Genomic DNA, 25,918 nt, shown 5'->3' with positions numbered 1-25,918 from the left:
TCTCTGATCCTCCTACTTCCTCTCACAAGCACCCTTGTGGTGATGTGGGGCCCACCCACAGAACCCAGGATCTCAAGACCCCTAACTTAATCACATTTGCAAAGTCCCCTTTGCTGTGTGAAGTCATGGTTCGGGTCCCAGGGACTGGGACGTGAGTGCCTCTGGGAGACCCTCATTTAGCCTACCAGAGTGTACATTCTCCATCAGCCCCTCAAACGCAGGGTGCCCCCCAGGCCCTCTGACTTTAGTCTGATGTTTCTTAGGTGAGTTGGTCCACTCCTGGAAGTTCCAACAACAGCCAAAACATCCCATCTCCGGGCCACACCTCTCTTGAGAGTTATGGAGCCATAAGCCAGCTGCTGGCTGGGAATGTCCACCAGGGTCCCGCACTGACATCGAAGAGTCAGTGTGTCTGAGACAGAACTCCCTCTCTGCACCCACCCTCCTCCCCCTCCCCGAACCCACCAGTTCAGGACTGGGAACCTGTCGAAGATGGTGCCCAACACCCAGGCGGGGTGAGAGGCTGTCCTGGACTACCACCATCATCACTTGCTGGGACTGTTTCATTAGCCTCTTCACTGGTCTTGCCAGTGATATTCTAGGTCCCACTGCAGCCCATTCTCCACCCAGAGGCCAGAGAGATCTTTCTGGAGCATACACAGGGTCATGTCACTTCCACAGCTCCTCCCCATTGCCCTCAAGATAAAAATCCCAGATCCTCAGGGTGCCTGGGTGGCTCAGTTGATTGAGCCTCCAGTTCTTGGTTGCAGCTCAGGTCGTGATCTCAGAGTCGTGGGATTGAGCCCCATGTCCCTGGGTGGGCTCGCACTGCGTGTGGAGCCTGCTTGAGATTCTCTCTCTTTCCCTCTGCCCTTCTCCCCTACTTGCTTGCATTCTCTCTATAAAATAAATTTTTATTTTTTAATTAAAAAACCCCAGCTCCTCAACAAGGCCTACAGGCCCTATGGTCTTGACTCCTCCCAACCCCCAATCCTTCTCAAATGAAATGCTTATAGCCATGTCCATTCTCATGCTATTCCCTATGCCCCTAATGCCGTCCTCACCCCTGGCCAATTCACAATTCAACTCAGAAGTCACCTCATCCAGGAAACCCCCACCTCAATCCGGATGGAATGGATACTGATCCTCCTTGGACCCCCTATAATCACCTATATTGCTTGGTGCAGTGGAGCCAGAGTGGCCTGGCTGCAAATTTTGGCTCTGCTGTTTATTAGCTGTGTGACCTTGGAAAAGTTACTTAGCCTCTCTGTGCCTCCATTGTCTTACATTTAAAATAGGCACAGTAGGGGCGCCTGGATGGCGCAGTCGGTTAAGCGTCCGACTTCAGCCAGGTCACGATCTCGCGGACCGTGAGTTCGAGCCCCGCGTCGGGCTCTGGGCTGATGGCTCGGAGCCTGGAGCCTGTTTCCGATTCTGTGTCTCCCTCTCTCTCTGCCCCTCCCCCGTTCATGCTCTGTCTCTCTCTGTCCCAAAAATAAATAAAAGCGTTGAAAAAAAAAATTAAAATAGGCACAGTATTAGTACTCCTTTCCTATTGTTGTGTGAGGATCTTGTGTGAGAATAGGACTGGCAAGCACTCAGCCTGAGGGCCTGGCATGTCAAAGGTGCCCCTGAAGATCTAGCCATCATCATAGTTAACATCGTCATTATTTTTCTCTCTCTTGTTGCATTTGTTCATGTTACACATGCCTCTGCTGATATGTCTGTACTTCCTATCAGTCTGAGGGTTTTTTGCAGCCAGGGACCGACTTGCATCCCTGCACCCAGCACTGTGTAGCACAGCACAGTGTAGACTGTAGCGGACTTTGAACCTGATGCTGGCTTCCATGCTCCCGCTTTGTGGTGTCTGCTGCCCCCTGGTGGCACCTCAGAGCAAGTGTCTCGATTCCCAAGCCTCTGCTGCTGGAGAGCCAAGGGCCCTCCCCCTGCCTGGTCCCTGGGAGGGGCAGAGGATGCTTCCCCTGCTAGGAGCCTACACTGCCCCGTCCAAATAATCCACTGAGGCCCATCTATGTACACCTTAGTTTCTTTCTTCTTGATCGGCTCCTGTAGCAAGAGAGGCAGTCATTCCGTAAACATTGGTTAAGCACGTACTGCATACTGGAAACAGGTTACAGCTGTGAACGAGACACAATAGTGGAGTGAAAAGAACCATGAGAAAAAGACTAATAGAACTCTTCCATTAAACAACAGGACAGCTGAGACCAGAGAGGGAGAGATATACTCACAGTTACACAGAGGCCAAGGGAGAACCCAGGTCTCCTGGCTCCCTGTACAGTGCTCTCCCATGGGGGTGGAAGGGTCAGAAACAACACACAAGACAGCACGGAGATTAAAAAGGCAACATCACTGCAGAGTGGGCCAGCCAGGGGCGTTCCATGCAGGGTCTGTGAGGAGAGGGCAAGGGAAAAAGTGCCCGGGTTGTTGCCCCTGACAAGAGTGAAAGCAACTAACAGCCCCCCAGGGAGGAGACAAATATGGCTAACTGCTGACTCGAGAGTTCTACTCTGGGAATTGAGGGAAATATCCAGGATGGGGACAAAGATTTATATACAAGCTATTCCTTTATCGTTGCTCACAGCAGTGACAAACTAGAAACAACCTAACTGTCCAGCAGTGGGGGATCAGGTAAATAAAGCAGAGACTATACCTTCACGTGGCATAGGCAGCCATGAAAGATAGAACTTCTAATCATAAGACAAAATACTCATGTTGATACTGGGTGGGGGCAAACCGGGCTACACTCCCACATCAAGTATGATCGCCCCATGTATGAAGTTAGAAAGCAGCCCAAAGGAAATACGTGAGGAGATTTCATGTGGTTGCCTTTGAGAGAGAGATCAAGGGGATTTTTCTTTTCATCTTAAGTTTTGCTTTCTTAACTCTCTGCAACAGGCATGCAGTACTCTTTTATTTTAATTGAGGCAAAATTTACTAACCGTTTTAAATTGAACAATTCCATGGCCTTTAGCATATTCACAATGTTGGGCAGCCACCACTGGATAGCATTCTGTTTGTGTGACCATGTCACTATTCATTATCCTTTCTGTTCTCCGTGAGCATTTGGGCTCATGCCATTATTTTGCTATTAGAATAAGTGAAGCAGCTTATTTTGTGTGCTGTAGTGTTTTTCTTGTCTTTGACATTTGCATAGATGGATCTTAGCACATTTAAAAGACAGGTCTTTTTTTACGTTACATTTTCCCCATGAGCACTTTCTCTACATAGGCTAAAATCTCTGTCTACCTGGTTTGTGATGGCTGTCTAATATTCCGCCATACGGATGGACCATAATTTATCCAACCCCCGATTGTTGGACACAGAGGTTGCTGCCAACGTTTTGCTGGCATAAACACAGGCATACCTCTTTTGAGTGCATTTCGTTGTGCTTTATAGATGTTGCTCTTGGTTTAAACTAAAGGTTTGTGGCAACCCTGTGTCAAGCAAGTCTGTCGGCAGCATTGTTCCAGCATTTACTCACTCGGTGTCTCTGTGTGACATTTGGGCAATTCTCTCAGTATTTCCAATGCTTTCATTATTACTCTATTTGTTACGATAATCTGTGGTCAGAGATTAGGGCTTCCTGAAAGCTCAGGTGATGGTTGGCATTTTTGAGTGATGAAGTATTTTTTAGTTAAGGTATGTACATTGGGGTTTTTCTGAGGCATAATGCTGTTGCACACCAAATAGACTACGGTGCAGCATAAACATAATTTTTGTATACACTCGGAAACCAAAAAATTCATTTGACTGGTTTTATTGCAGTATCTCCACAGTATCTCCAAAGTATACTTACACAGATGCCGTGAACATCTTTGCCCTTGAAACCATGCCCCTGACCGTGGGCCTCTGGCCACCCTGTCCTCCTCCCCACAGGTGAGTCCAAGAACTCCACGGCCCCACTGGGCATCACCAACGGCACAGCCCCCGCCAGCACCTCGGAAGATGCCATCAAGAACATTCTGGAGCAAGCGCGCCGCGAGATGCAGGCGCAACAGCAGGCCCTGCTGGAGATGGAGGCCGGCCCCCGGGGCCGCTCGGTGCCTCCCTCGCCCCCAGAGCGGCCCTCGCTGGCCACTGCGAGCCAGAATGGGGCTCCGACCTATGTCAAGCAGGAAGACAGCAGCGGTGGTGGTGGCGGCGGGGGAACCAGCAGCAGCGCCACACAGACCTCCCTCACGGTCTTGTCCCCTGCTGCCTTCGTGCAGAGCATCATCCGGAAGGTCAAGTCGGAGATTGGCGACGCCGGCTACTTCGACCACCACTGGGCCTCGGACCGTGGCCTGCTCAGCCGCCCCTACACCTCTGTCTCACCCTCCCTCTCCTCCTCCTCTTCCGGCTACTCCGGACAGCCCAACGGGCGGGCCTGGCCCCGTGGGGACGAGGCCCCCACGGCCCCCGAGGACGAAGTGGCGGGGGGCGAGGATGAGCCTCCCAGGGTGGGCGAGCTGAAGGCCGAAGGTGGCGTCCCCGAGGCGGGCAGCGGTGGGCGGCTGGCCTACTACCCAGCATACGTGCCCCGCACACTGAAGCCTACCGTGCCGCCCCTGACCCCCGAGCAGTACGAGCTTTACATGTACCGGGAGGTGGATACACTGGAGCTGACGCGCCAGGTCAAGGAGAAGCTGGCCAAGAATGGAATCTGCCAGAGGATCTTTGGGGAGAAGGTGAAGATAGTGGGGCCCACGGGACCTGGGGCGGGTGGACCACCGGAGGACCCAGCCCCCGGTGTTCATGGTCTTGAAAAGACAGGTTGTGTGCATGAACAGGAACAAGGCAAAAGCAGAATTCAAACCCAGGTCTGCATGACCCCCAACCCTTTTTCCTGCATCCACTCGTCCCTGGGCCCTGTGGGAAGGGAGGGCTGGGCTGACATTTAGTTCTATGGTTGTTAAAGCAGCGAAATGCTTCCCTCTGGTTAGGAGTAGCCACTTACCTCTCCTCCTCCAGAACCCTCCGTTCCTCCCAGTGGTCCAGCCACTAAAGGGTTAAGGCTCAGCCCAGCCAGGGTTCCCCTGCAATACCAGTGGTTAAGTAGTTTTGAACATTACTTCTGCCCTTGGCAGAGGAGCAGGTCAAGAGTCAGGTGAGTTGAGAGGAGGAGGAATGACGTCAAGGGAAGACACCTCTTCCTAGAGGAGGGGGCTTAAAATCAAGAAAGATTCTTACACGTAGGGATATCTGGATGGGCACTGCCGATAGTGGGGGGGGGGGGGGTGGGCACAGCACAGGCACACAGCAGGCACCTGGGAAATGAAGAACAAATCAAGGCAGCCCTGGCCTCCCAGGGAATCAGAGTGAACAGTGGGCCAAGTGTCCTGCAGAGAGGGAGGGAGGAGGGGATGGCCGGGGTCCCAGGGGCCTGCCTCCCTACACTTCCTGCTCCGCCCATCCCCAGGTGCTGGGCCTGTCACAGGGCAGTGTGAGCGACATGCTGTCCCGGCCGAAGCCGTGGAGCAAGCTGACACAGAAGGGGCGAGAGCCCTTCATCCGCATGCAGCTGTGGCTCTCAGACCAGCTCGGCCAGGCCATCAGCCAGCAGCCCAGCGCCTCTCAGGGTGAGTGTGGTTGGGACCCTCTCGTGGGCTGCTGCCAGTGTGCCCCTAGATGGTCTCCCTGCTTTTCGTCCTTCCTTCAACCAGAGGGATGACGTCTGCCAGTGGCTTTAAACTCTAGGTGGCGCCTAGGTGCCTACAGCAAGCGGAAAAAATCTTCTTTGGATGCAGAGCTGCCCTCCCATCCCCTGACCAGAATCACTGACTGATCTCTTTTTCCAAGCGACCCAGCATTCAGCCTCAGAATCCTTAGCACAGACATTTGGGCTGTTATCCATCCATTAATGATGCACAGGCAAGCTGGAGTCTGAACGTTGCCTGAGTGAGGAAACTGAGGCTCAGAGAGTTGCCCAAAGTCATAGAGCTAGAAATGGAAGGATGGAGTCAGGGGAAGGACTCTAGGAAGTCTAGGCTCCCTCTGCCATGATGAGCAGTGGGCAGGTCAGTCAGTCCTGGTGAAGTGCAGGGATCAACAAGAATGCTACCATAACACCAGGCAACAAAATCATCCCAGGAGATGGTGTTTATTTTAGAAATTCGTGTCCACAAGACAAGACCGCACATTGTTGGAGCATTGGCTACAAGCCTATCGATTAAAATATCAAAAAGGGGGCACCTGGCTGACTGAGTCGGTAGAACAGGTGACTCTCGATCTCAGGGTCGTGAGTTCAAGCCCCATGCTGGGTGTAGAGCTTGCTTAAACAAAATGTTGGGGCACCTGAGTGGCTCAGTCGGTTAAGCGTCTGACTCTTGATTTTGGCTCAGGTCATGATCTCTTGGTTTGTGGGACTGAGCCCCGCATTGGGCTGCACACTGATAGCAGAGCCTGCTTGAGATTCTCTCTCCCTCTCTCTCTGCCCCTCTCCAATTGGCACATGCAATCTCTCTCTCACTCTCTATTAAAATGAGTAAACCTTTAAAAAAATTTTTTTAATGTCAAAAAGAGTCACCACTCACCAGCCTGGGAAGAGGGGTTCCACAGGGAAGGGGACCAGGAGGAGATCGGGAGGGGAGGGCTCTGGCTGGCTCTGTTACTCTTTTTTTTTTTTTTTTTTTTTTCCCAGAGAGAGAGAGAGCACAAGTGGTGGAGAAGGGCAAAAGGGAGAGAGAGAGAATCTTAAGCAGGCTCCATACTCAACGCGGAGTCCAATGCAGGGCTCAATCCCATGACCCTGGGATCATGACCTGAACCAAAATCAAGACTCAGGATGCTCAACCAACTGAGCCACCCAGGCATACCTGTTGCTTGCTCTTTGTCTTTAAAACAAACAGGGGCGCCTGGGTGGCGCAGTCGGTTAAGCGTCCGACTTCAGCCAGGTCACGATCTCGCGGTCCGTGAGTTCGAGCCCCGCGTCGGGCTCTGGGCTGATGGCTCGGAGCCTGGAGCCTGTTTCCGATTCTGTGTCTCCCTCTCTCTCTGCCCCTCCCCCATTCATGCTCTGTCTCTCTCTGTCCCAAAAATAAATAAACGTTGAAAAAAAATTAAAAAACAAAAAAACAAAAAAACAAACAGGGAGGGGAGCCTGGGTGGCTCAGTCGGTTAAGCATCCGACTTCGGCTCAGGTCATGATCTCACGGTTCATGGGTTCGAGCCCCACATCTGGCTCTGTGCTGAAAGTTCAGAGCCTGGAGCCTGCTCCAGATTCTGTGTCTCCCTCTCTCTCTGCCCCTCCTGCCCCCTCAAAAATAAACATAAAAAAAGTTGGGGAGAGGGGCGCATGGGTGGCTCAGTTGGTTAAGCATTAGACTCTTGGTTTCGACTCAGGTCATGATCTCAGGGTTCATGGGTTCAAGCCCCAGACTCTGTGCTGACGGCACACAGCCTGCTTGGGATTCAGTCTCCCTCTCTCTCTGTCCCTCCCCTGCTCGCTGTCTATCTCTCTCTTTCAAAAATAAACATTAAAAAAAATTTTTTTAAATAAAAAGAGGGAAATTTGAAGGAAATAACAGAGTGTTAACATCTATTTGGGTCATGGACCCAGGGAAGGGAAGGAGGATTTACATTTTCTTTTTTGTATATTTCTAGACTTTGAAATATTTTATAATTAAAATTTTAATTGAAAATGCCTGCCCCACCAGGCTGTTTTAAGAAGCACTCCAACAGTTCTAATGACCGCTGCCGTTTGTCACACACACGGCTGAGCACCTGGTACTTTCATCTGTAATCCTCACGTCAGTCTTGACTGGAGGGACTGTTTGTCATTCCTACTTTCCAGAAGAAGAAATGGAGGGTCTGAGTAGGACAGTGATTTGCCCAAGGTCACCCGCTGGGTAGTGGCAGAGCCGAGCTTAGAACGCAGGGCATTTAGCCATTAGGGTCCACGAGAGTGCCCACCCCAGAGCCCATACCTGTGGCAGAGTTCCCGTCCTAGTGCTGTGTTGTGTTGTATTTTAACTAGTTTTCTTATTCTGGTAAAATTGATATAACATAAAATTTACCATTTGAACCCCTTTTAAAGTGTATGGGGCGCCTGGGTGGCGCAGTCGTTTAAGTGTCCGACTTCAGCCAGGTCACGATCTCGCGGTCCGGGAGTTCGAGCCCCACGTCGGGCTCTGGACTGACGGCTCGGAGCCTGGAGCCTGTTTCCGATTCTGTGTCTCCCTCTCTCTCTGCCCCTCCCCCGTTCATGCTCTGTCTCTCTCTGTCCCAAAAATAAATAAACATTGAAAAAAAAATTTTTTTTTTAAATAAATAAAGTGTATAATTCAGTGGCATTTATTACATTCACAATTTTACACAACCACCACCTCTGCCTAGTTCCAGGACATTCTCATCACCCCCAAGAAGAACCCTGTGCCCATTAAGCAGTCATGCCCACTCACCCCTCCCCCAGGCCCTGCAACCACGAATCTGCTTCCTGTCCGCATGGATTTGCCTCTTATCCATGGAATCGTACAATATGTGGCTTTTTGTGTCCGGCTTTCACTTAGCATATGTTTCCAAGGTACATCCAGGCTGTAGCATGTGTCAGTACTTCATTCCTTTTTATGGCCAAATGATATTTCCTTTAGACCACCTTTTGGCTACTGTGAATAATGTTGCCATGAACACCCATGTGCATGTTTTTGAACACCTGTTTCTGATTCCTTTCGCCGTATACCTCAGAGTGGAATTGCTGGGTCATATGATTTTTTTTAATGTTTTTATTTATTTTTGAGACAGAGAGAGACAGATCATGAGCAGGGGAGGGGCAGAGAGAGAGGGAGACACAGAATCTGAAGCAGGCTCCAGGCTCTGAGCTGTCAGCCCAGAGCCCGACGTGGGGCTCGAACCCACAGACTGTGAGATCATGACCTGAGCTGAAGTCGGGCGCTTAACCGACTGAGCCACCCAGGCGCCCCATATGATTATTTTTTTATAAAGTTTATCTATTTTGAGAGAGAGTGTGCACTCACATGCACGCATGGCCGAGAGAGAGGGAAAGAGAATCCCAAGCAGCCTTCATGCTGTCAGTATAAAGCCCAGTGCGGGGCTCGAACTCATGAATGGTGAGATCATGACCTGAGCTGAAATCAAGAGTCGGACACGCAACCAACTAAGCCACCCAGGTGCCCTGGTTCTATGATAATTCTATGTTTAACTCGCTGAGGAGCTTCCAACCTGTTTTCCATAGCGACTGCACCATTTCACGTCCCAGCAGCAGTGTGGTGGGAGGGGTTCCTATTTCTCCACCTCCTCACCAACACCTGCTATTCTCCCTCTTTGTAGCCATCCCAGCGGGTGTGAATTGGTATCTCATTGCAGTTTGATCTGCATTTCCTCTATGTCTAATGGTTCTGGTTTTTAAAAATGTCTTTGTTGTGTAGGATAGGATTAGGCAAGGACAATCAAGAAAGGTGTTCCTCGTGGAGGAAACAGGACAAGCAAAAGCTAGGAGGATCATTCACAGATTGGGAAGGGAGTGAGGCCCAGTGAGCGTGGCCACCCCTGTCCCTCCACAGACCAGGAAGCCAGGGCCCAGGTTCATGGAAGCAGAGATGTGAGCAGTAGCTGCTGGCTTGACATGGTAGGGGGTGGCCGATCCAACCAAGAGCCACAACCTGTCCACCGCCTGTCCACAACCTAGAGGCAGGAGAGGTATCCACTGCCCATAACGTCCCACAGAGTCCAGCCATCGGGTTGAGTATGAACCTGTTCCCGGCCCCATTTTGTCCTTGGCCCGGCGACCTGAGGGTGAGCTGCTCGCCAAAGGCAGGTTCCAAAGCATGGCCTCCCTCACACCAGCTGCCTGCCACAAAACCTGCTTCAAATCACCAGCCCTTCAGCAAAGCCCACAGTGGTGGGCATGGGTACATGTGTCTGAGGCTTCTCAGAATTCTCTAGCAGTTGAGGAAGCCCTGTTCTCCCCACATCGTCTCCGACTTTTCTCCGAGTCTCTCCGTGTCATCTTTTCTCTCCCCTCTCCCTTTTCTTGCTGCCTTTCTTACTGTCTCTTTGTCCCAGTCTCTCTCCCCGCATCGCCTTCTTTCTGTGTCCCTCTCTCCCACTCTATTCTGTGTCCTCCGTCACTCCATCCCTCCTTCCATCCCTCCCTCACTGTCTCTCTTCATCGTAACCAATTGTCCCGTTTGCCCAGGGCATGGGACTTTCTGTACGACAACCAGGAAAGGCCTGGGCAGACAGACCAGGTGGTCACCTCCTGTCCCCACTCTGCCCCGCTCACATTCCTGTCCAGAGCCCCTGCTCAAGCCCCAGCCAACCTGACTGTCCGTGTCCAACCTCTCAGTGCTTTGTATTTAGTGTGTTCCTCCTGATAGAGTGGATTTCTGAATCTTCCAGTAATTTTGTCAGAAGCAGTCCTTGAAGTCAGAGTAGTCAGAAGAGGCCAGTGTTCTGCCTGGAGGCTGGCTGGTTTCAGGCTCATCATCTGGGTTGCCCTCCGTCTCCTCATCCCGCTCCCTCTCTGGTTGGAAAGCTGGCCCTTTAGGTGGGGATGCAGGTTTTCCAAGAGGCAGATGCCTTCGAAGACCCTAGATTCTCCTCCAGCGGAGCCCAACCCCTCTCCCGTGGCAGCGAGGGAAGGACTCTTGAAACAGCCTCTTGCTTCCCCAGACTGGCCCTTCCCCACCAGCTTTGCCTCTCTGATGGTGACAGTGATGGGGGGGGGGGGGGGGGAGAGAACGTGTTAGCTCCAGCATCACGTTTGCCACCTGGATGACCAGGATCACCCCAGTTTGGGGGAGGCGGGGAGCAATAGTGTTCTCCTGACACCAGATACGGGCAGCCAGCCCCACAGGGCTGTGATGTCACCACTCAGAACTTGGAGGCTTCACTTTGCACCTTGCAGGGATAAGCAGAGGTCCTGACTCAAATTTATTCATTCAACAGGCTTCTGCCCAACACCTCCTTCTTCCCCAGGCTCCAGGACTCACCCACGACTTACCTGTGGTCCCTGCCTCCAGGGGCTTGTCATGGATAAGAGGAGAGTGATTCAGGGACTGGGCTTTAGCAAGGTCATCCTACCCAACCTGTCTTCCACTTGGCTTTTCTAATATATATTCACACAAACATCTTTTGATAAATGAAAACTGTGGCTTATAAACTCACTTTTTATTTATTTTTTTTTAATTTTTTTTTTCAACGTTTATTTATTTTTGGGACAGAGAGAGACAGAGCATGAACGGGGGAGGGGCAGAGAGAGAGGGAGACACAGAATCGGAAACAGGCTCCAGGCTCCGAGCCATCAGCCCAGAGCCTGATGCGGGGCTCGAACCCACGGACCGCGAGATCGTGACCTGGATGAAGTCGGACGCTCAACCGACTGCGCCACCCAGGCGCCCCATAAACTCACTTTTTAAATATGCCATTGTACTGTGGACATCCTTTCAGCTTTGTTGAGATAAACTTGACATATTAACATTGTGGGAGTTTAAATGATGATGATATGGTGATGATATGATATGCCTATGTATTGTAAAATGTTTGCCACAGTAAGACTAGTTACCGCATCCTTCGCCTCACGTAATTACCATTTTGTTGTTACGTTGGGAATAGTAAAGTCCCTCTTTCATAGGCAGTGTCGAGTATAAAATACTGGATTGTTAACCAGTCACCACACTGTACATTAGATCCCCAGAACTTACTCATCTTATGTGGACATCTTTTCATTATGTTGTTTTATGTTTATTTGTTTATTTTGAGAGAAAGAGAGCACAAGCAGGGGAGGGGCAGAGAGAGGGAGAGAGAGGATCCCAAGCAGGCTCTGTGCTGCCAGCACAGAGCTCGATGTGGGGCTCGATCCCACAAACTGTGGGATCATGACCTGAGCCGAAATCAAGAGTCAGACGCTTAACCTACTGAGCCACCCGGGCGCCCCTCATTACGTTATTTTTAATTGCTTCAGGAAATGACCGTATTTTATTTTGCTGATCTCTGATGGTTGAGCTTAAAGGGGTTGCCAACTTATTTTTTTGTAACTTTTCATTTCCGAAGCAACTTCTAATTAACTGAAGAGTTGAAACAATAGAACAAGCTCTCTGTACCCCACACACAGGCTCACCAACCGCTAATTTTGCCACATGTGCGCTTTCTCTCCCGACCATTTGAGGTATTAGTTGACAACATCATGTCCCTTTACCCCTAAATGCTTCAAAAAGTTTTTTCCCAAGAATAAGAAAGAAATGTGACGATGATACAATACTGTTAAGGTAGCCCACTATCTATATCCAGGTTTCTTTGGTTGTCCCTATAATATCCTTCACATAATTTTTTAAAGTAAATTGTATGCCCAACATGGGGCTTGAACACACAACCCCAAGATCAAGAGTCGCGTGCTCTACCGGCCACGCCAGCCCGGCACCCCGTCCTTTATAAAATGTTGTTTCTCCCTGTCTAGGATCAGATCCAGGACTCCTTGTATTTAGTTGTCGTGTCTCTTTAGTCTCTCAATTTGAACAATTCTTCTGCCTCTCTTTGTTTCCCAATTTTGACATTTTTGAAGCCAGTCATTCAATAGACTGTCTCAGTTCAGCTTTGTCCGATGCTTCCTTGTGCACTTTTAGGAGGAATATCACGGAACTGATGCCGTGTCCTTCTTCTCAGTACATGGCATCAGGAGGCATCAGTGTTCATTTGTCCTTTGATTGGCGATGTTAACTTTGATCATTTGGTTAAGGTGATGTCTGCCAAGTATCTATACTGAAGAGTTAACTACTTTTCCCTTTGTCATCAATGAGTGTCTTAAAGAGAAATACCTAGAGACCGTGTAAATACCCTACTCTTCATCAAATGTGTATTCACTAGTTTTTGCATCCAGGATGGTCCCTGCCTAAGATATTACTATTGTGGTTGCAAAATGGACTGTTGCCAACACTTGGCCCTAACAAACAAGCCATCCAAACCATATTTGTCTGTTCCAAATGGCAGTAACTGCCTTCTCTGTCTCTCTGTGGCCCACAGCCAGTCCCACGGAACCGAGGTCCTCGCCGTCCCCACCCCCTAGCCCCACGGAGCCGGAGAGGAGCTCCCAGGAGCCCTTGAGCCTGGCACTGGAGGGCAGCAAGGAGAACCAGCAGCCGGAGGGACGCTCCAGCTCCTCGCTGGGGGGGAAGGTGTACTCGGGCAGCCAGGCCACGGGGGGCATCCAGGAGATTGTGGCCATGTCCCCCGAGCTGGACACATACTCCATCACCAAGAGAGTCAAAGAGGTCCTCACAGACAACAATCTAGGTACAGCGTGGTGGGAATCAAGGATGCTGCCTCCTGCCTTGATTGGCTCTTATTTGCCTTAAGCAGAGTGTCCTTACTGAGATCGCAGGGCCCAGAGTCCAGCCTGCAGGTGCATCCAGGACTCTGACCTGGGTCGGGTCCCTAGAATAGGACAAAAGGGAGGTGAGGGCAGGTCTGACGTGACCTGAAATCCTCAGCCCACAGTTGACAGTGAGACTCTGGCACAATCCTGACCCAGTGCCGAGCCCCTTGCCCTCTGGGGATACAGGGGAGAAGCTGTCCTAGAACTCTTACATTCTTTGGATCACAAAATCCTCTGAGTCTCCAGTGCAGGTCATGCCCTTCTCCCAGAGGGGTGCACACGGACCCCAAATTTTTCACTGCAATTTCTATTATAAAAATAAGACATGTTCATTATTTTAAAATACCAAACAGTCCGGAGGGGGGGGGAGCTAAAAAGTAAATAAAATTCCCCCAACCTCCCAATCATCCTCCACAGTTCTTGTATCTTTGATACTTTCTGAAAACCTGCAAGAATATGTGTATACCTTATTTCTTCATTTTTTTCCCTATGTAGCCGAATTTATATACGTACTGTCCTATAATTTGCTTTTTAGAAATGAACACTGTTTTGTGGACGCCCTTCCACATTAGAATGATCAGACCCCCTGCAGTCTTTTTCCCTGTTGCAGACTGTTTCGGGCCAGGGATGCCCCACATTTTTTACCCAATTGATGGGCATCTTGGTTATCTCCAGTATCCCACCGCCTTTGAAACTACACCCGTGTGCATCTTTGTGCCTTTGAGCAAGTACAACTGGTGAATAGATCCCAGGCAGTGGAATTGCTGGATCAGAGAATATGCACATTGAAATTTTGATAGAATCTGTCAAATTGCTCTCTAATGAGGTGATACTCGTTTGTATGCACGAAGTTTTCAGACACGTTCAGGGAAGCTCCTACGAGGAAAGAAGGCCTAAATTATGAAAGCGTTTTTGTGGGTAGCTGTCGGGTCCCCTAACCCCAACCCCCTTTTTACAGAAAAGTCCCCTCCAGATTCACACCTGGTGTGGGTTCCCCGGTGTGTATGGTCCTTCCTTCTGAGTTAGTGGAGACATCCCCGGGTTCTCCTCTTTTTCTTGTCTCTTGAGAGCACTCTTCCCAGCCTGGGGGTAACAGGTTGCCCTCCCCTGTCCCTAGGGCAGCGGCTGTTTGGGGAGAGCATCCTGGGACTGACGCAGGGCTCCGTGTCTGACCTGCTGTCCCGGCCCAAACCCTGGCACAAGCTGAGCCTGAAGGGACGGGAGCCCTTTGTGCGCATGCAGCTGTGGCTCAATGACCCCCATAATGTGGAGAAGCTGAGGGACATGAAGAAGCTGGAGAAGAAAGGTGAGCACTGGGTATTCCGGGTGTGACTGCAGGCTTTCCCTTTGGAACGGTACGTAGTGGTAACACAGATAAACCCAGGGCCCCACCGATCCCACCTCAGCCTGGTGCGGGCTGCAAAAACAAAACAAAACAAAACAAAACATAGCAATCCCCCAGAATAATTGAAAGCAATTAAAACATTTACTATATTTCCCGTGAAAATCCCAATACCTCCCCTCTCCCAGCATCCTTCCATACACCCAGAGCTGCTTCAAAGTCTTTGCCAGTCCCAACTGCATATTCCCCAGAATGCTCTCTCGCTCGCTCTCTCGCTCTCTCTCTGATCCCTCTTTGCCTATTACCCAGATTCTGAACAACAAAGCACAAAATTGGTCCAGCAAACAGGAGTCCTCCCTTGTGGGTGTGGAGGCAGGCGATCGCAGATTCTTACACTATATCCCTGAAAACATGAGCTGGCATTGAGCACCTGCCGCGTGCCCACCCAATCTCATGCTGTGCTGAAGGGATTCTAAAAAGCTCAAGGTTGGGAGATGAGGTACGAGGAACTGAAAAGTTGTCACCCAGGGCACCAAGGGCCCAGGGCCAAGCCAGGCTGTGAAGGGCACACGAGCTGTTGGCATCTGTCAACTTTGCAGTTGAGAGCTTGGCCTGCCACTTCCTGGCTGTGTGACGTTGGGCAAGTTAATCCCTCTCTCTGTGCCTCATTCGCCTTCATCTGAAAGATATAAAAGTCTCATTGCTGTGAGGATTAAAGTACATCCTCCATTCTGAAGTAGGCTTCGTTTTCTCCCCTACATTTTGACAATTTGAGGGTGCGACGTGCAATTACGGGGATGGTTTACGTGAATGTCCTTCCCCGGCCCCCAAGACTGCAGTGACATTCAGTGACGCTTGTGTCAAGAGGACGCTGAGTAGCACCGGTTTTGAGCACTTCCTGGGAGGGCCCCGCTAAGCCCTCTGCGTGCTTGACACCTGGGTGCTAACGGCCAGACTTAGAGGCAGGTGTGAGCAGACCGGCCTCTCGGCAGAGGGGCCCGGGAGGATGTGGAAGCAGAGCGCGAGGAGGGGGAAGGGGATGAGAGAGTGGCAGCGGGCCCCTGAGTTTGGGGCACCAGCCTGCAGCCGCCCCCTCCCCCCGCCCCCGCGTGCTTGCTGCCCCTGGGGGCTGGGCCTCGGGTCAGCCCCCCTCAGTGCTTCCTCCCCCGCCTGCCCCAGCCTACCTCAAGCGCAGGTACGGCCTCATTAGCACCGGCTCCGACAGCGAGTCTCCAGCCACCCGCTCCGAGTGCCCCAGCCCCTGCCTGCAGCCCCAGGACCTGAGCCTCCTGCAGATCAAGAAGCCCCGAGTGGTGCTGGCGCCCGAGGAGAAGGAGGCGCTGAAGAAGGCCTACCAGCTGGAGCCCTACCCCTCCCAGCAGACCATCGAGCTCCTCTCCTTCCAGCTCAACCTCAAGACCAACACCGTCATCAACTGGTTCCACAACTACAGGTGCAGTACTGGGGCGTGCCCACCGGGAGGGTGGCCCCATGCCAGGGCTGGGGGAGCCCAGCTGGGCCTCTGAGAGGCGGGGAGACCGTATTACCTAGGTGTTTAGATGCAGATCCAGGCGAACCTGGGTGTAAATCCCACCTCCACCATTTCCAGCTGTGAGAACCTGAGCGGATCACTTCACCTCCCTGAGTCTCAGTCTCCTGACCTATAAAATGGGAAACGTAGTGCGATCTGCTTCCTAGAGTTGTCCTGAGGATTCAGTGGGCTACCGTATTTACACAGAATACTGGCCACATGGTGTGGGGTAGGTGATGACATTGTTGTCACTGCCTTAATTACTCATCCGGTTTGCTCTGTGTCTGCCTCTGTGAAGGGACAAGGAATGGTATCTGGGGCACAAGCCTGAGGAGCCCTAACAGCCCGCTGAGACTCGTGTCGGGGCCCTGGTTTGGGGCTCTCGGCCTCTCTCCCCGCAAGGCCAGAGGAACCTCTCTGGCAGCCCCTTAGCCTCCACCCTCCTGGAGGAGAGAGTGAGTGCTGTTTCTATGGCTGCCTCCCACTCACCAGTCTCTAGTCTTGGGAGTCCCTGGCCTGCAGTGGTGGCTGGGCCTGCTGGGAGTTCAGTCCCAGGGCCGGCCGGGGGCATTGACTGGATTCAGTTCCTGAGTTCAGGGGAGAGCGCTGCGGAGAAGGCTTGGTGGAATTCTAGGGGCCATCTTTGGGCCCCCTCCTCCCACCAAGCCTCCTGAGCAGGAAAGGTCTCTGGCGTCCGTGTTGTGCCAGACAGGAGAGTCCACCAATGTATTCCAGGGGCAGAGAGAAGGTGTCTTGCTCCCTAAGGAAGAAGAGGAAGGAGGAGCTCAGAAAGGTGAAACATTTGAAATCTCTGTCCACAGCCCTGACACAGGCATCACACAGACCTGAGTTTAGTTCCACCTTGGCCGTGTGCTCTTGGGCAAGTCACTCTATTTCTCTGAGTCTCATCCCTATTTTACAGATAAGGAACCTAATACTCACCCCCACAATGCTGAATCAAGGATCCAGTGAAAAACTTGACGCATAAATATGTTGTTAAATATTACTGCTTATGATCTGGCTCAGACTTGGAGCCTTCTAAACAGCAAATGACATAGGTCCTTAAATCCTTATATCCCCTTTCCCTTCCTGGGGGATATGGGGATATCCTCTCCCCTCTTGTTCCCCACAGGAAGTGAGCACTCCACTTTTATCTAACATATTCATTCAACAAATAGTTAGCAATGTAAGCACAGTGATCCAGGATCTGGAGATACAGGGGTTCAAAGCCAATATCCCTGGCCTTATAGAGCTTAAAATTATGAACCAGACAGTGTTACTACAGTTTAATTGCTATAAAACAGGAAAGAATAAGGGGCTAAGGAAAAAGAGAATTCCGTCCAGGGAAGACTTCCCAGAAGAGGTGGCATTTGAGCTGGGTTTTGAAGGATGACAAGGAATTTGCACCAAGAAGCAGAGAGAATTACACTCCCAAAAGCAACTGCTGTCAAAGAGTTATAGAAGAATATATTGTTTCATTTGGTAAATGTTTATTGAGCGCCTACTCTGTACCAGGCACTGAAGAAAACAAGACAGAGTCCTTGCCCTTAGCATCTCTTACAAACCAGCAGGGAAGGTCACTATTAAATGAGCACTCATATTAATGTATCATTACAAACTGCAGTGAACTCTGGGAAAGGTGAACAACAGGATGTCTTGAGAATAAATTACCAGGGAGACCCTGCTATAGATTTAAGAGTCAGGAATTTAAAAAAAAAAAAAAAAGGCGGGGGGGCACCTGGATGGCTCAGTCGGTTGAGCTTCCGCATTCAGCTCAGGTCATGATCTGGCGGTCTGTGAGTTCGAGCCCCGCTTTGGGCTCTGTGCTGACAGCTTGGAGCCTGGAGCCTGCTTCAGGTTATGTGTCTCCCTCCCTCTCTGCCCCTCCCCCACTCGCCCTCTGTCTCTCTCAAAAATAAACGTTAAAAAAAAGTTTTTTAAAGCAATTAAAAAAAATAGAAGAAAGAAAAAGAAAAAAGACTAGTTTATACTATGGTGTGAATGACTATTCGCCTCACATTTATATTTGAGCTACAGTTTGGAAGTTCTGATGATGGGACTTCAGGCACTGAGCCATTCTAACCCCCATCTGATCAATCCCACCTCAGTGGAAACCACTAGGGCTCTCCCTGGTCCCAGCAGCTATTCCTTCTAGAGGAGACTGAGGGTGAAGGTAGAGTCCCTTGAAAGGTGGGCAAGGCCACCTTTGTGGAGAGACTGGGGACTGAAGCAAATGACCCCTCACAGTCCTTCTAGGCCCAGGATCCTGGGATGGCACTCCATCCCCAACCTGGGCAGGGAGCCAGGGAGGCAGGAGAGTATAGCCAGATAACTGGGTTCCCGGCCCAAATGCTCACTCTGTGAGCATGTGCCTCTCTGAGCCTTGTCTCCTGTATCTATAGGAATGAGACTAGTATCTCTCTCATGAGGTTATTATGAAAAATAAATGAAATAGTCTGCAAACAGTGTTTGGCCTGGTGCCGGATACATGATAAGCACCCACTATTATGATGTTTATAATTATGATGTTTACAATTTAAATTGTTAGTATTATATATCAGTAACATGTAGTTTAATATAAATGGGCAGAGGGCCACAGCATTGAAGGTGCTGAGGAAGCCCTTTTGCTCTATGACCTTGGACAAGCCGTTCGACCTCTCTGGCCCTCATTTGTCTTTAGGAAGGTAATTGCTGGGGTTAGCCCCAGTCCAGGCTCTTCTTGCTGTCCAACATGTGTCAGACCAAGTTTCCCTCTGACAGCAGGGAAGCGGTTGAAGCAGGGAGAGAGAGAGAGAGAGAGAGAGAGAGAGAGAGAGAGAGAGAGTGAGCTCTGGACTGGAATTTGGGCTACCCAGGTTCTGGTCCTAGCTCTGCCGTGCACACCGTGGTGGTCCAGACAAGTCACTCTCCACACTTCCCCTTCTGGGCTGACGTCTAAGAGTCCCTCCAGGAAGGAAGCAGAGAGTTGGGGCCACAAACTAGATCTGGGTTTGGCTTCAAGAAATACTCTAGACTGGTGCCGTCCAAAAGAAATATAATGCGAGCCACATGGCATTTAAAGTTTTCTGGGAGCCACATTAAAAAAATAAATAAAAAGAAACACACGAAATTAATTGTAATTTGTTTTATTTAGCCTAAATAACCATTTCAATGTGCAGTTAACATAAAAACGTAATTCATGAGACCTTCTACTTTTTTCGTAGGAAGCCTTCAAAATCCAGTGTGTATTTTCACCCTTAGAGCACATCTCAGTTCAGACTAGCCACGTTTCAAATGCTCAAGAGCCACGTGTGGCCAGTGGCTACTGTACTGGGCAGCACAGGTCTAGGTCACGAGCTTTGGGATCCAGCAGTCCTGAGTTCAAGCCCTGGCTCTGCTCCTTCCTGGCCGTGTGACCCGGAGCAGGTCGCTCAACATCTCGGAGGCTTGTTTCCTCCTCCGCAAAGTAGGAATAATAATAGCACCTGCTAGTGAGGTTGTTGACGGGGCTCACTCAGATGCCGCCTGCGAAGAAGCTTAGTGCTTAGTGAGCCCCTGGGGAAGTGGGTGGGGACAAAATGCCACTTGTCGGGATCGAATCTAGGGTTAGCCAGGTCCCCCGGCCAGCCCTTGGCTCACCGCCATCTCTGCCCCAGGTCCCGGATGCGCCGGGAGATGTTGGTGGAGGGGACCCAAGACGAACCAGACCTCGACCCCAGTGGGGGTCCCGGCGTCCTGCCACCAGGCCACGCCCGCCCAGACCCTACCCCACAGAGCCCTGACTCTGAGGCTGAGGACCAGAAGCCTCCTGTGAAGGAGCTGGAGCCTCAGGAGGGCTCTGAGGAGCGCGTCATACCCCCGACCACCCAGGACAAGGCCCAGGTGAGGATTAAGCAGGAACAGACTGAGGAGGATGCAGAGGAAGAGGCGGGAAACCAGCTCCGGGACCCAGGGGAGCCAGACGAAGGCCAAGGTTCCCCCAAAGAGGCGCATCCCGACCATCCGGGTAATGACAGACTCCCGAAAGTGGCCCCAGGGCTCCTCCTTCCAGGCGGGACCACTCCAGACTGCCCCTCACTGCAGCCCCCCCAGGAGAGCGAGGGTGGGGAGCGGCTACACCCGGACCCTCTGAGTTTTAAGTCGGTCTCCGAGTCCTCGCGCTGCAGCCTGGAGGTGTCGCTGAACTCACCCTCAGCCGCCTCCTCACCGGGCCTCATGATGTCTGTGTCACCTGTCCCCTCCTCCTCAGCCCCCATCTCCCCATCCCCACCCGGCGCCCCTCCCGCCAAAGTGCCGAGCGCCAGCCCCACTGCCGACATGGCTGGGGCCCTGCACCCCAGCGCCAAGGTGAACCCCAACTTGCAGCGGCGACACGAGAAGATGGCCAACCTGAACAGCATCATCTACCGGCTAGAGAGGGCCGCCAATCGGGAGGAGGCCTTGGAGTGGGAGTTCTGAAGGCGGCCGGGCGCACGAGGGCAGGGGGCACACGGGGGGCCGCCCTTCCCTCTCTCACTCGCTCTGCCAGGCAGGGTGGGGGAAGGAAGGGAGGAACTCGACCATCAAAATGTGGGCAGCAGTGTGATGCAGTTTACGTTTTCTGTTGTAACCCTAGTTCTGGGACGCGGCGCAGGAGCGGGTGGGGCGTGTGCCACCACCGCCTCTCCTTGGCACCCGCCGCCCCGCGGGGCGCCCCCTTCTCCACCCTGGCCTCTCTGCGGGAGGCACAAGCGATGTGGCACCACATTCTCACCTGGAAACTCCAAACTCTTTTAGAAAAATAAATATTTATAGACCTCTTTTAGATATTTTAATAAAGGATCCTTTGGAATTTATTCCCAGCCAATGCTGTTTTGATATTACAGAGAGTTATAAAATCAGGATGCGGTCACAACTGTTGCGAAGTATACATCAAGTTGTGTCGTTTTTGCCACTAGATGAGATTAAAAGAAGACAATTGTTCAAAGCCATCACAAAACACTCTAAGACTGACCAAAATTTAGATGACCCTTGAACTGCGGTCTTTTGCCACATCTGTCTGTGAGACACAGCACACTGCTACTGCCCTTCCAGAAACCGTGCTGAAAAGAGAAAGTCCAAAAGACTCTAAATGAAAACCTCAATGCTGTTGAGGATGTGTTTCATTCTGGTGGTCTGTTTTGCAACCTTGATAACACAGAACGTCCCGTGCCGTTGTAAGTGTTGTAGAGATGTGGGCTGTGGCCGGCCATCCTACCCGAGATGTGACCTGGTACAAAACAAACTACTTCTCCTCCCTCCAGTCAGAAGCCTGTGGGCCACGGAGGTCGGACACCCAGCCTGTCCATCTGTAGACGAGATGTGTTTCTGGATCCTTTGGAAAGCTGGGCGTGGGGTCAGGTGATTGGAGGGCAGCATTTGAGCCAGAGTGACCCTGTTCCCCAACCTGAATCGTGGCCACGGCACAGGAAGTTTCCCCACTGGCTTTCCAGAGCAGGACTGTGGCCACCATCTCTCCCTCCCTGTGTTTTAAGAAAATAATAGCGATGGTCGTCCCACGAGCGCCCAGCACCAAAAAGTAGATTCATCTACCTAGAGACCCCAGCCCTCCTTCTTGCCATCTTCTCTCTCAAGTTGACCCAGGTGCTGTTTCTGGAAGGCATCTGCAACTCCCAAGTCCAGGACAAAGCGAGAAGGTTGAGTTCATGGCATGGCCACCATACCCCAGCCTCTAAGTCTACCCTCCTGCCTCCCAGCGCACGACCTTTTGGGGAGCAAAGACTCCATCCCCCCAACTCGGAGAAGCCCTTCCTCTAGCATCTTCGTCGTCAGGGTCTCTGGCAGGAGAGTTCCCAGTTTGGATGGAACCGCCACCATGTTGGTTTTTGACTCTCTCCCTCTCTCTCTCTCTGTCTCTCTCCCGTTTTTATTTCTTTTCCTTTTTCAAACTGTCTGTGGGAAGGCTGAGTTGGTTGACTCCCCAGCTGAATCCAGAATGACGATGAAAAGGTGGCCATAATCGGTACCAATCCAATGCCAGGGGGAGACGGCTGGTGGGTCTCAAGGATGCAGCAAGCATTTCGAAACGAGGCCAGTAAAACCCAGTGATCAGAAGGGGACAATTGAGGGCTGTTCCAGAAATCTCAACTCTCATGCACCCAGCCCAGGCTGCAGTCTCCACACCAATCAGTGAAGAACAACGCAAACCCTGCAGAAAAACGTCCTTTTCCACACACCCAGGCTATGCATTGAAGAGTTTTCCACTGTATACATTTTTATCCAGAGGAAGGTATTTTTATATTTTGACAATAGGAAACAGTGACCAATTTTCAGAGTAATCAAATCTGGAACAAACGAAACGTCTCCTTTTAGCCACCGCCGCCCTGTCACAAGACAACCGTGAGGGAACACACCGCTTTCTACTGTCGAAACCCATCCAATATTGAAACCCAGGCTCACCCGTAGACTACAGATCTTAGAGGACTAAATCTGGCTTTTGTGTGACGGGATTTGATTAAGCACTTAGGATAGTCTTTTGAACACAGAAATCCTGTTGTACTTAAAGCTAGCAGACCCATGAACAACTTTGTCAGGTTCACGTCCTATAATGGTAAAAACAAAACAAAAACCCACAAAACCGTTTCTATGAGAGATTGATGAACTTTGTTTAAAATTTTAAAAACACGTTCTGTAAACGCGTCGCTCAATACAGAATTGTATAATAATGTCTGGGTGTCCTGCTTGCTTTGTTCTGCAGCTGGGGAGGCAAATTGGGGGTCCAGTCTGGCCCTCAGAGGCATTTTACAAAACAGTATTTTTTAAAACTGACCTTTTAATTAGCTTGCTACCATTAAAATATGGGGGTGTGTCACATAAACATCTCAATTACCGGCTTCTCTTGGAAACTGTAGATCTGTCTGGCCACGCTGGACCAAAGTTCCAGTGTGACCGCAGCTAGCTGAGGAGCCGATCCCCCCCTTTAGACAGGACATTTGCCTGTGAACTGCGTCAGCCCTCACCCGTGCCACCTGCCTGGGTCCTATGGACATCTCTGTTGGTGATTGTGCTACGGGCACAATGGAAGGATTGGAATCCATTTTTCTCCTCAGTGCAGCAGGGTGGAATCAAGTTAAACTCTGGGGCCGAGATCATGCCCTGCCCCCAGATCAGTGGCCACAGGTCATGGCCCTACGACCAACCAGTTTACAAGCTGTGCCCACCTCAATGGAGTGAGTAGCAGGTGCCCCCAGCTTCCTGATAGGAAAATGCCAAGAGGAGCTTCCTAGTCACCAACGCAGCATCACCCCTATCCAAGCTGTATAACTAGGGCCTTGGTTTCCCCTTCTATGAAAATGGAATATCACAGCAGCAAGCTCAGAAGGTGATTATGAAGAATAATCATGCTTGTAAAATATGTAAGACTATATGGCACGTAAGGGCTCAATATTACTTACTGTTATCATGATGAGGGAGGCGTTGCGTTCTTTCAACCTATGATAGTGAATCTGCGCATCAGGCTGCAGGAGGTTTGTTGTTTCTTGACCAGTAGCTTCAAGAGAGTCCCTGAAGTGGCATTACTCACCCATGAGCCAAGGCCACCTGGTGTCCTAAGACAGATCTTTGCTCTTTGTCTAGAAACCTTCTGTACGACCTTAAAGTGGGAATAAAATTGTTAATTGGTTAGGATAAGGAATTGCTCCAAACCCAGCAGGGTGGCCCCTAAGACACCCAAGCACCCCATCCAGGGAGGGTGGGCAGCATCAGGTAAGGCCATGGCCCCTATCCATGGATGTCCCAAGCTAGCCATTAAGGGTGACGTTTCAGGCGGTCCTGGCCTTTGCTCAGAGTTGGAGAGGAGAAGGATGAGAGTCGAGAGCTTGGGGCGAGGGGCCAGACCTCCTTATTTCAACCCTGGCTCCACCTGTCGGAGCTGTAGGACCTTAGGAAAGTGTCTAACCTGCTCTGTGCCTCGGTTTTCCAAGCTTTACAGTGGAAGTGACCATAGTGGGACCTTCCCTGTAAGGTGGTTGTAAGGATTCAAGTTAACCAAAGCCAAGGGCTGCCCCTTTGGACCCTCGGTTCACAGCTCTGGAAAAACAGAAGTCAGAAATCCCTAGGATGTGGCCCCGTGGTATAGTGGGGGCAGGAGAGGAGAAACCACATCTGACACACACTAGCCACCTAAGAACCCTCAGAAGCAGGTGCCCCCAGCCTCTGGGAACTAAAGCTCCATCCTGGGCCATCATCTTTGGTGTTGACATTGTCTGCAGTTGCTTCCCATCTGGAGTGGAAAATGCAGTAAAAACACAGAAATGTGGAATTCTGAACTAGGGAGTAAGGGCAAGTGGGGAGTGGAGAGACCAGAGAGGAAAGAGAAGGCGGGGAAGGCTTTGGAGGAAGGTGGTAATAGGTTTAGATCAGGGGACAGGGCAGAGCACAGAGCTGAGTTGGGGGCAATTTGGTGACCATTGATCTGGGTAATACGTATTTATTGAGTGCCTACTGTGTGCTCAGTGATTCAATGGCAGAAACATGGGTAACCATGAGTAGCATGAGTAATGGGGTCCAGGAAGGCTTCCTGGAGGAGAGGACATCTCCGGTGACACCTGAAATAGGAGTTAGAGGAGAAGCAAGGACAAGAACATGAGGAAATAGGTCCAAAGGAGGCTGGAATTGAAGTTGGGGAGAAGGGAGAAGGGAGGAAGAGGGATGAGGGTCAGATCCTGAAGCCCCCTGGAGCATGGTGGGAAATATGCCTTTCTCGTGAGGGCACCCGGAGCCTTGGACGGTGTGAGGCAGGGGGTTGCTATGGTCAGACTTGCGGACTTAGGACGTTTGGAGGTTCCATCTGCCTGTGGAGGCAGCAAGCCAGAGGAGAGCTGCAGAGCCCAACCCCACCGTAGGCCCTGACCCTTGGGCCTCTGTGGTCCTTGCTTCCCACCCCTGCCCTCCTTTTGCTCCTAGTTCTGCATTGGGCCGGCAGCCCTACCTCCCGTCTCCTCCCAGTGAATGAACAAGCCGGACCTCACCTAGCCGATTGACCCATGCCTGCTAGGGTAGTTATTCTAGAGATCATTCTAAAGGCCAAGCTCTCCACAGCTAAAAGCACAGGGTATGTGTTGCCCTAGAAACTGGGCTGCCTTTGCAGGCGCCCTGGAGGCTGAAGTCACCCCTGCAAACCCAAGAGCAGGAGGGATGGGGCAGGGATCACCACCTTGAGCGACATTAGCCAAGGTGACTCCTCACCCCAGGTCAGTTTCCCCATCTGCCACAATGAAGGGATAAGACAGTTGGTTTTATGACCTTCTCCAGTCCCCCAGGGTTAGTTGTTAAAAGCACTGGCTTTTGGTTTGTCCGCTATCAGGTAATCAAAGGTCCTTCCATGAAAGTCCGCTTCCTTATCTGTAAAATGGACAAGATCATAATAGTATCTGCCTGTGTTTGTTGTCTGTTACCATATAACAATGCCAAAACTTAGTGGCTTGAAACAGTGAACATTTATCTCTCACTCTCCGCGGGTCAGGAATTTGGGAGTGGCGTCACTGGGTGGTGCTAGCTCCTGGGTCCCTCTGGAGGTCACCATTAAGCTGTCATCCGGGGCTGCAGTCATCTAAAGGCTGCTCTAGGGCTAGAAAATCTGCTTCCAAGATGGTGCTCTCCCATGACAGGCAGGCTGGTGCTGGCCATCCCTGGATGGCTTCAGTTCCTCTGTCAGGGCTGCTCATGCGTCCCCACAAATGGCAGCCAAAAGTGAGCAAGG

The 25,918-nt window shown here is 51.2% G+C and overlaps 2 protein-coding genes across 12 annotated transcripts in view; one reads left to right on the top strand and one right to left on the bottom strand.

Annotated features, from left to right (window-relative positions):
- CUX2 (cut like homeobox 2) overlaps positions 1-22,885 on the top strand; it is a 285,742-nt gene extending 262,857 nt beyond the window's left edge. For 6 of the 8 annotated variants that reach the window (XM_040443880.1, XM_040443879.1, XM_040443878.1 and 3 more), the window contains 6 exons: positions 3,898-4,688; positions 5,420-5,579; positions 12,976-13,245; positions 14,445-14,633; positions 15,849-16,122; positions 19,836-22,885. In XM_040443880.1, coding sequence (XP_040299814.1) covers positions 3,898-4,688; positions 5,420-5,579; positions 12,976-13,245; positions 14,445-14,633; positions 15,849-16,122; positions 19,836-20,637 — 2,486 coding nt within the window. In that variant the 3' untranslated portion in view covers positions 20,638-22,885. The remainder of the gene's footprint in view (positions 1-3,897; positions 4,689-5,419; positions 5,580-12,975; positions 13,246-14,444; positions 14,634-15,848; positions 16,123-19,835) is intronic. The other 2 variants (XM_040443883.1, XM_040443882.1) reach the window with 2 other exon arrangements.
- The window catches only part of PHETA1 (PH domain containing endocytic trafficking adaptor 1), a 30,225-nt gene continuing 11,713 nt past the window's right edge, over positions 7,407-25,918 (bottom strand). For 2 of the 4 annotated variants that reach the window (XR_005781111.1, XR_005781114.1), the window contains 3 exons: positions 25,405-25,560; positions 23,613-23,809; positions 16,118-16,960 (listed from right to left, as the gene is read on the bottom strand). The gene's annotated coding sequence lies outside the window, so the exon portion shown is untranslated. Of the gene's footprint in view, positions 7,420-16,117; positions 16,961-23,612; positions 23,810-25,404; positions 25,561-25,918 lie in introns of those variants that run through there. The other 2 variants (XR_005781112.1, XR_005781113.1) reach the window with 2 other exon arrangements.

The sequence above is a fragment of the Herpailurus yagouaroundi genome, unplaced genomic scaffold (assembly GCF_014898765.1).
Source record: "Herpailurus yagouaroundi ecotype Mexico unplaced genomic scaffold, PumYag 191, whole genome shotgun sequence".
Lineage (NCBI taxonomy): Eukaryota > Metazoa > Chordata > Mammalia > Carnivora > Felidae > Herpailurus > Herpailurus yagouaroundi.
The sequence above is the reverse complement of the archived record's forward strand: the minus strand, read 5'-3'. Positions and strand labels throughout refer to the sequence as shown.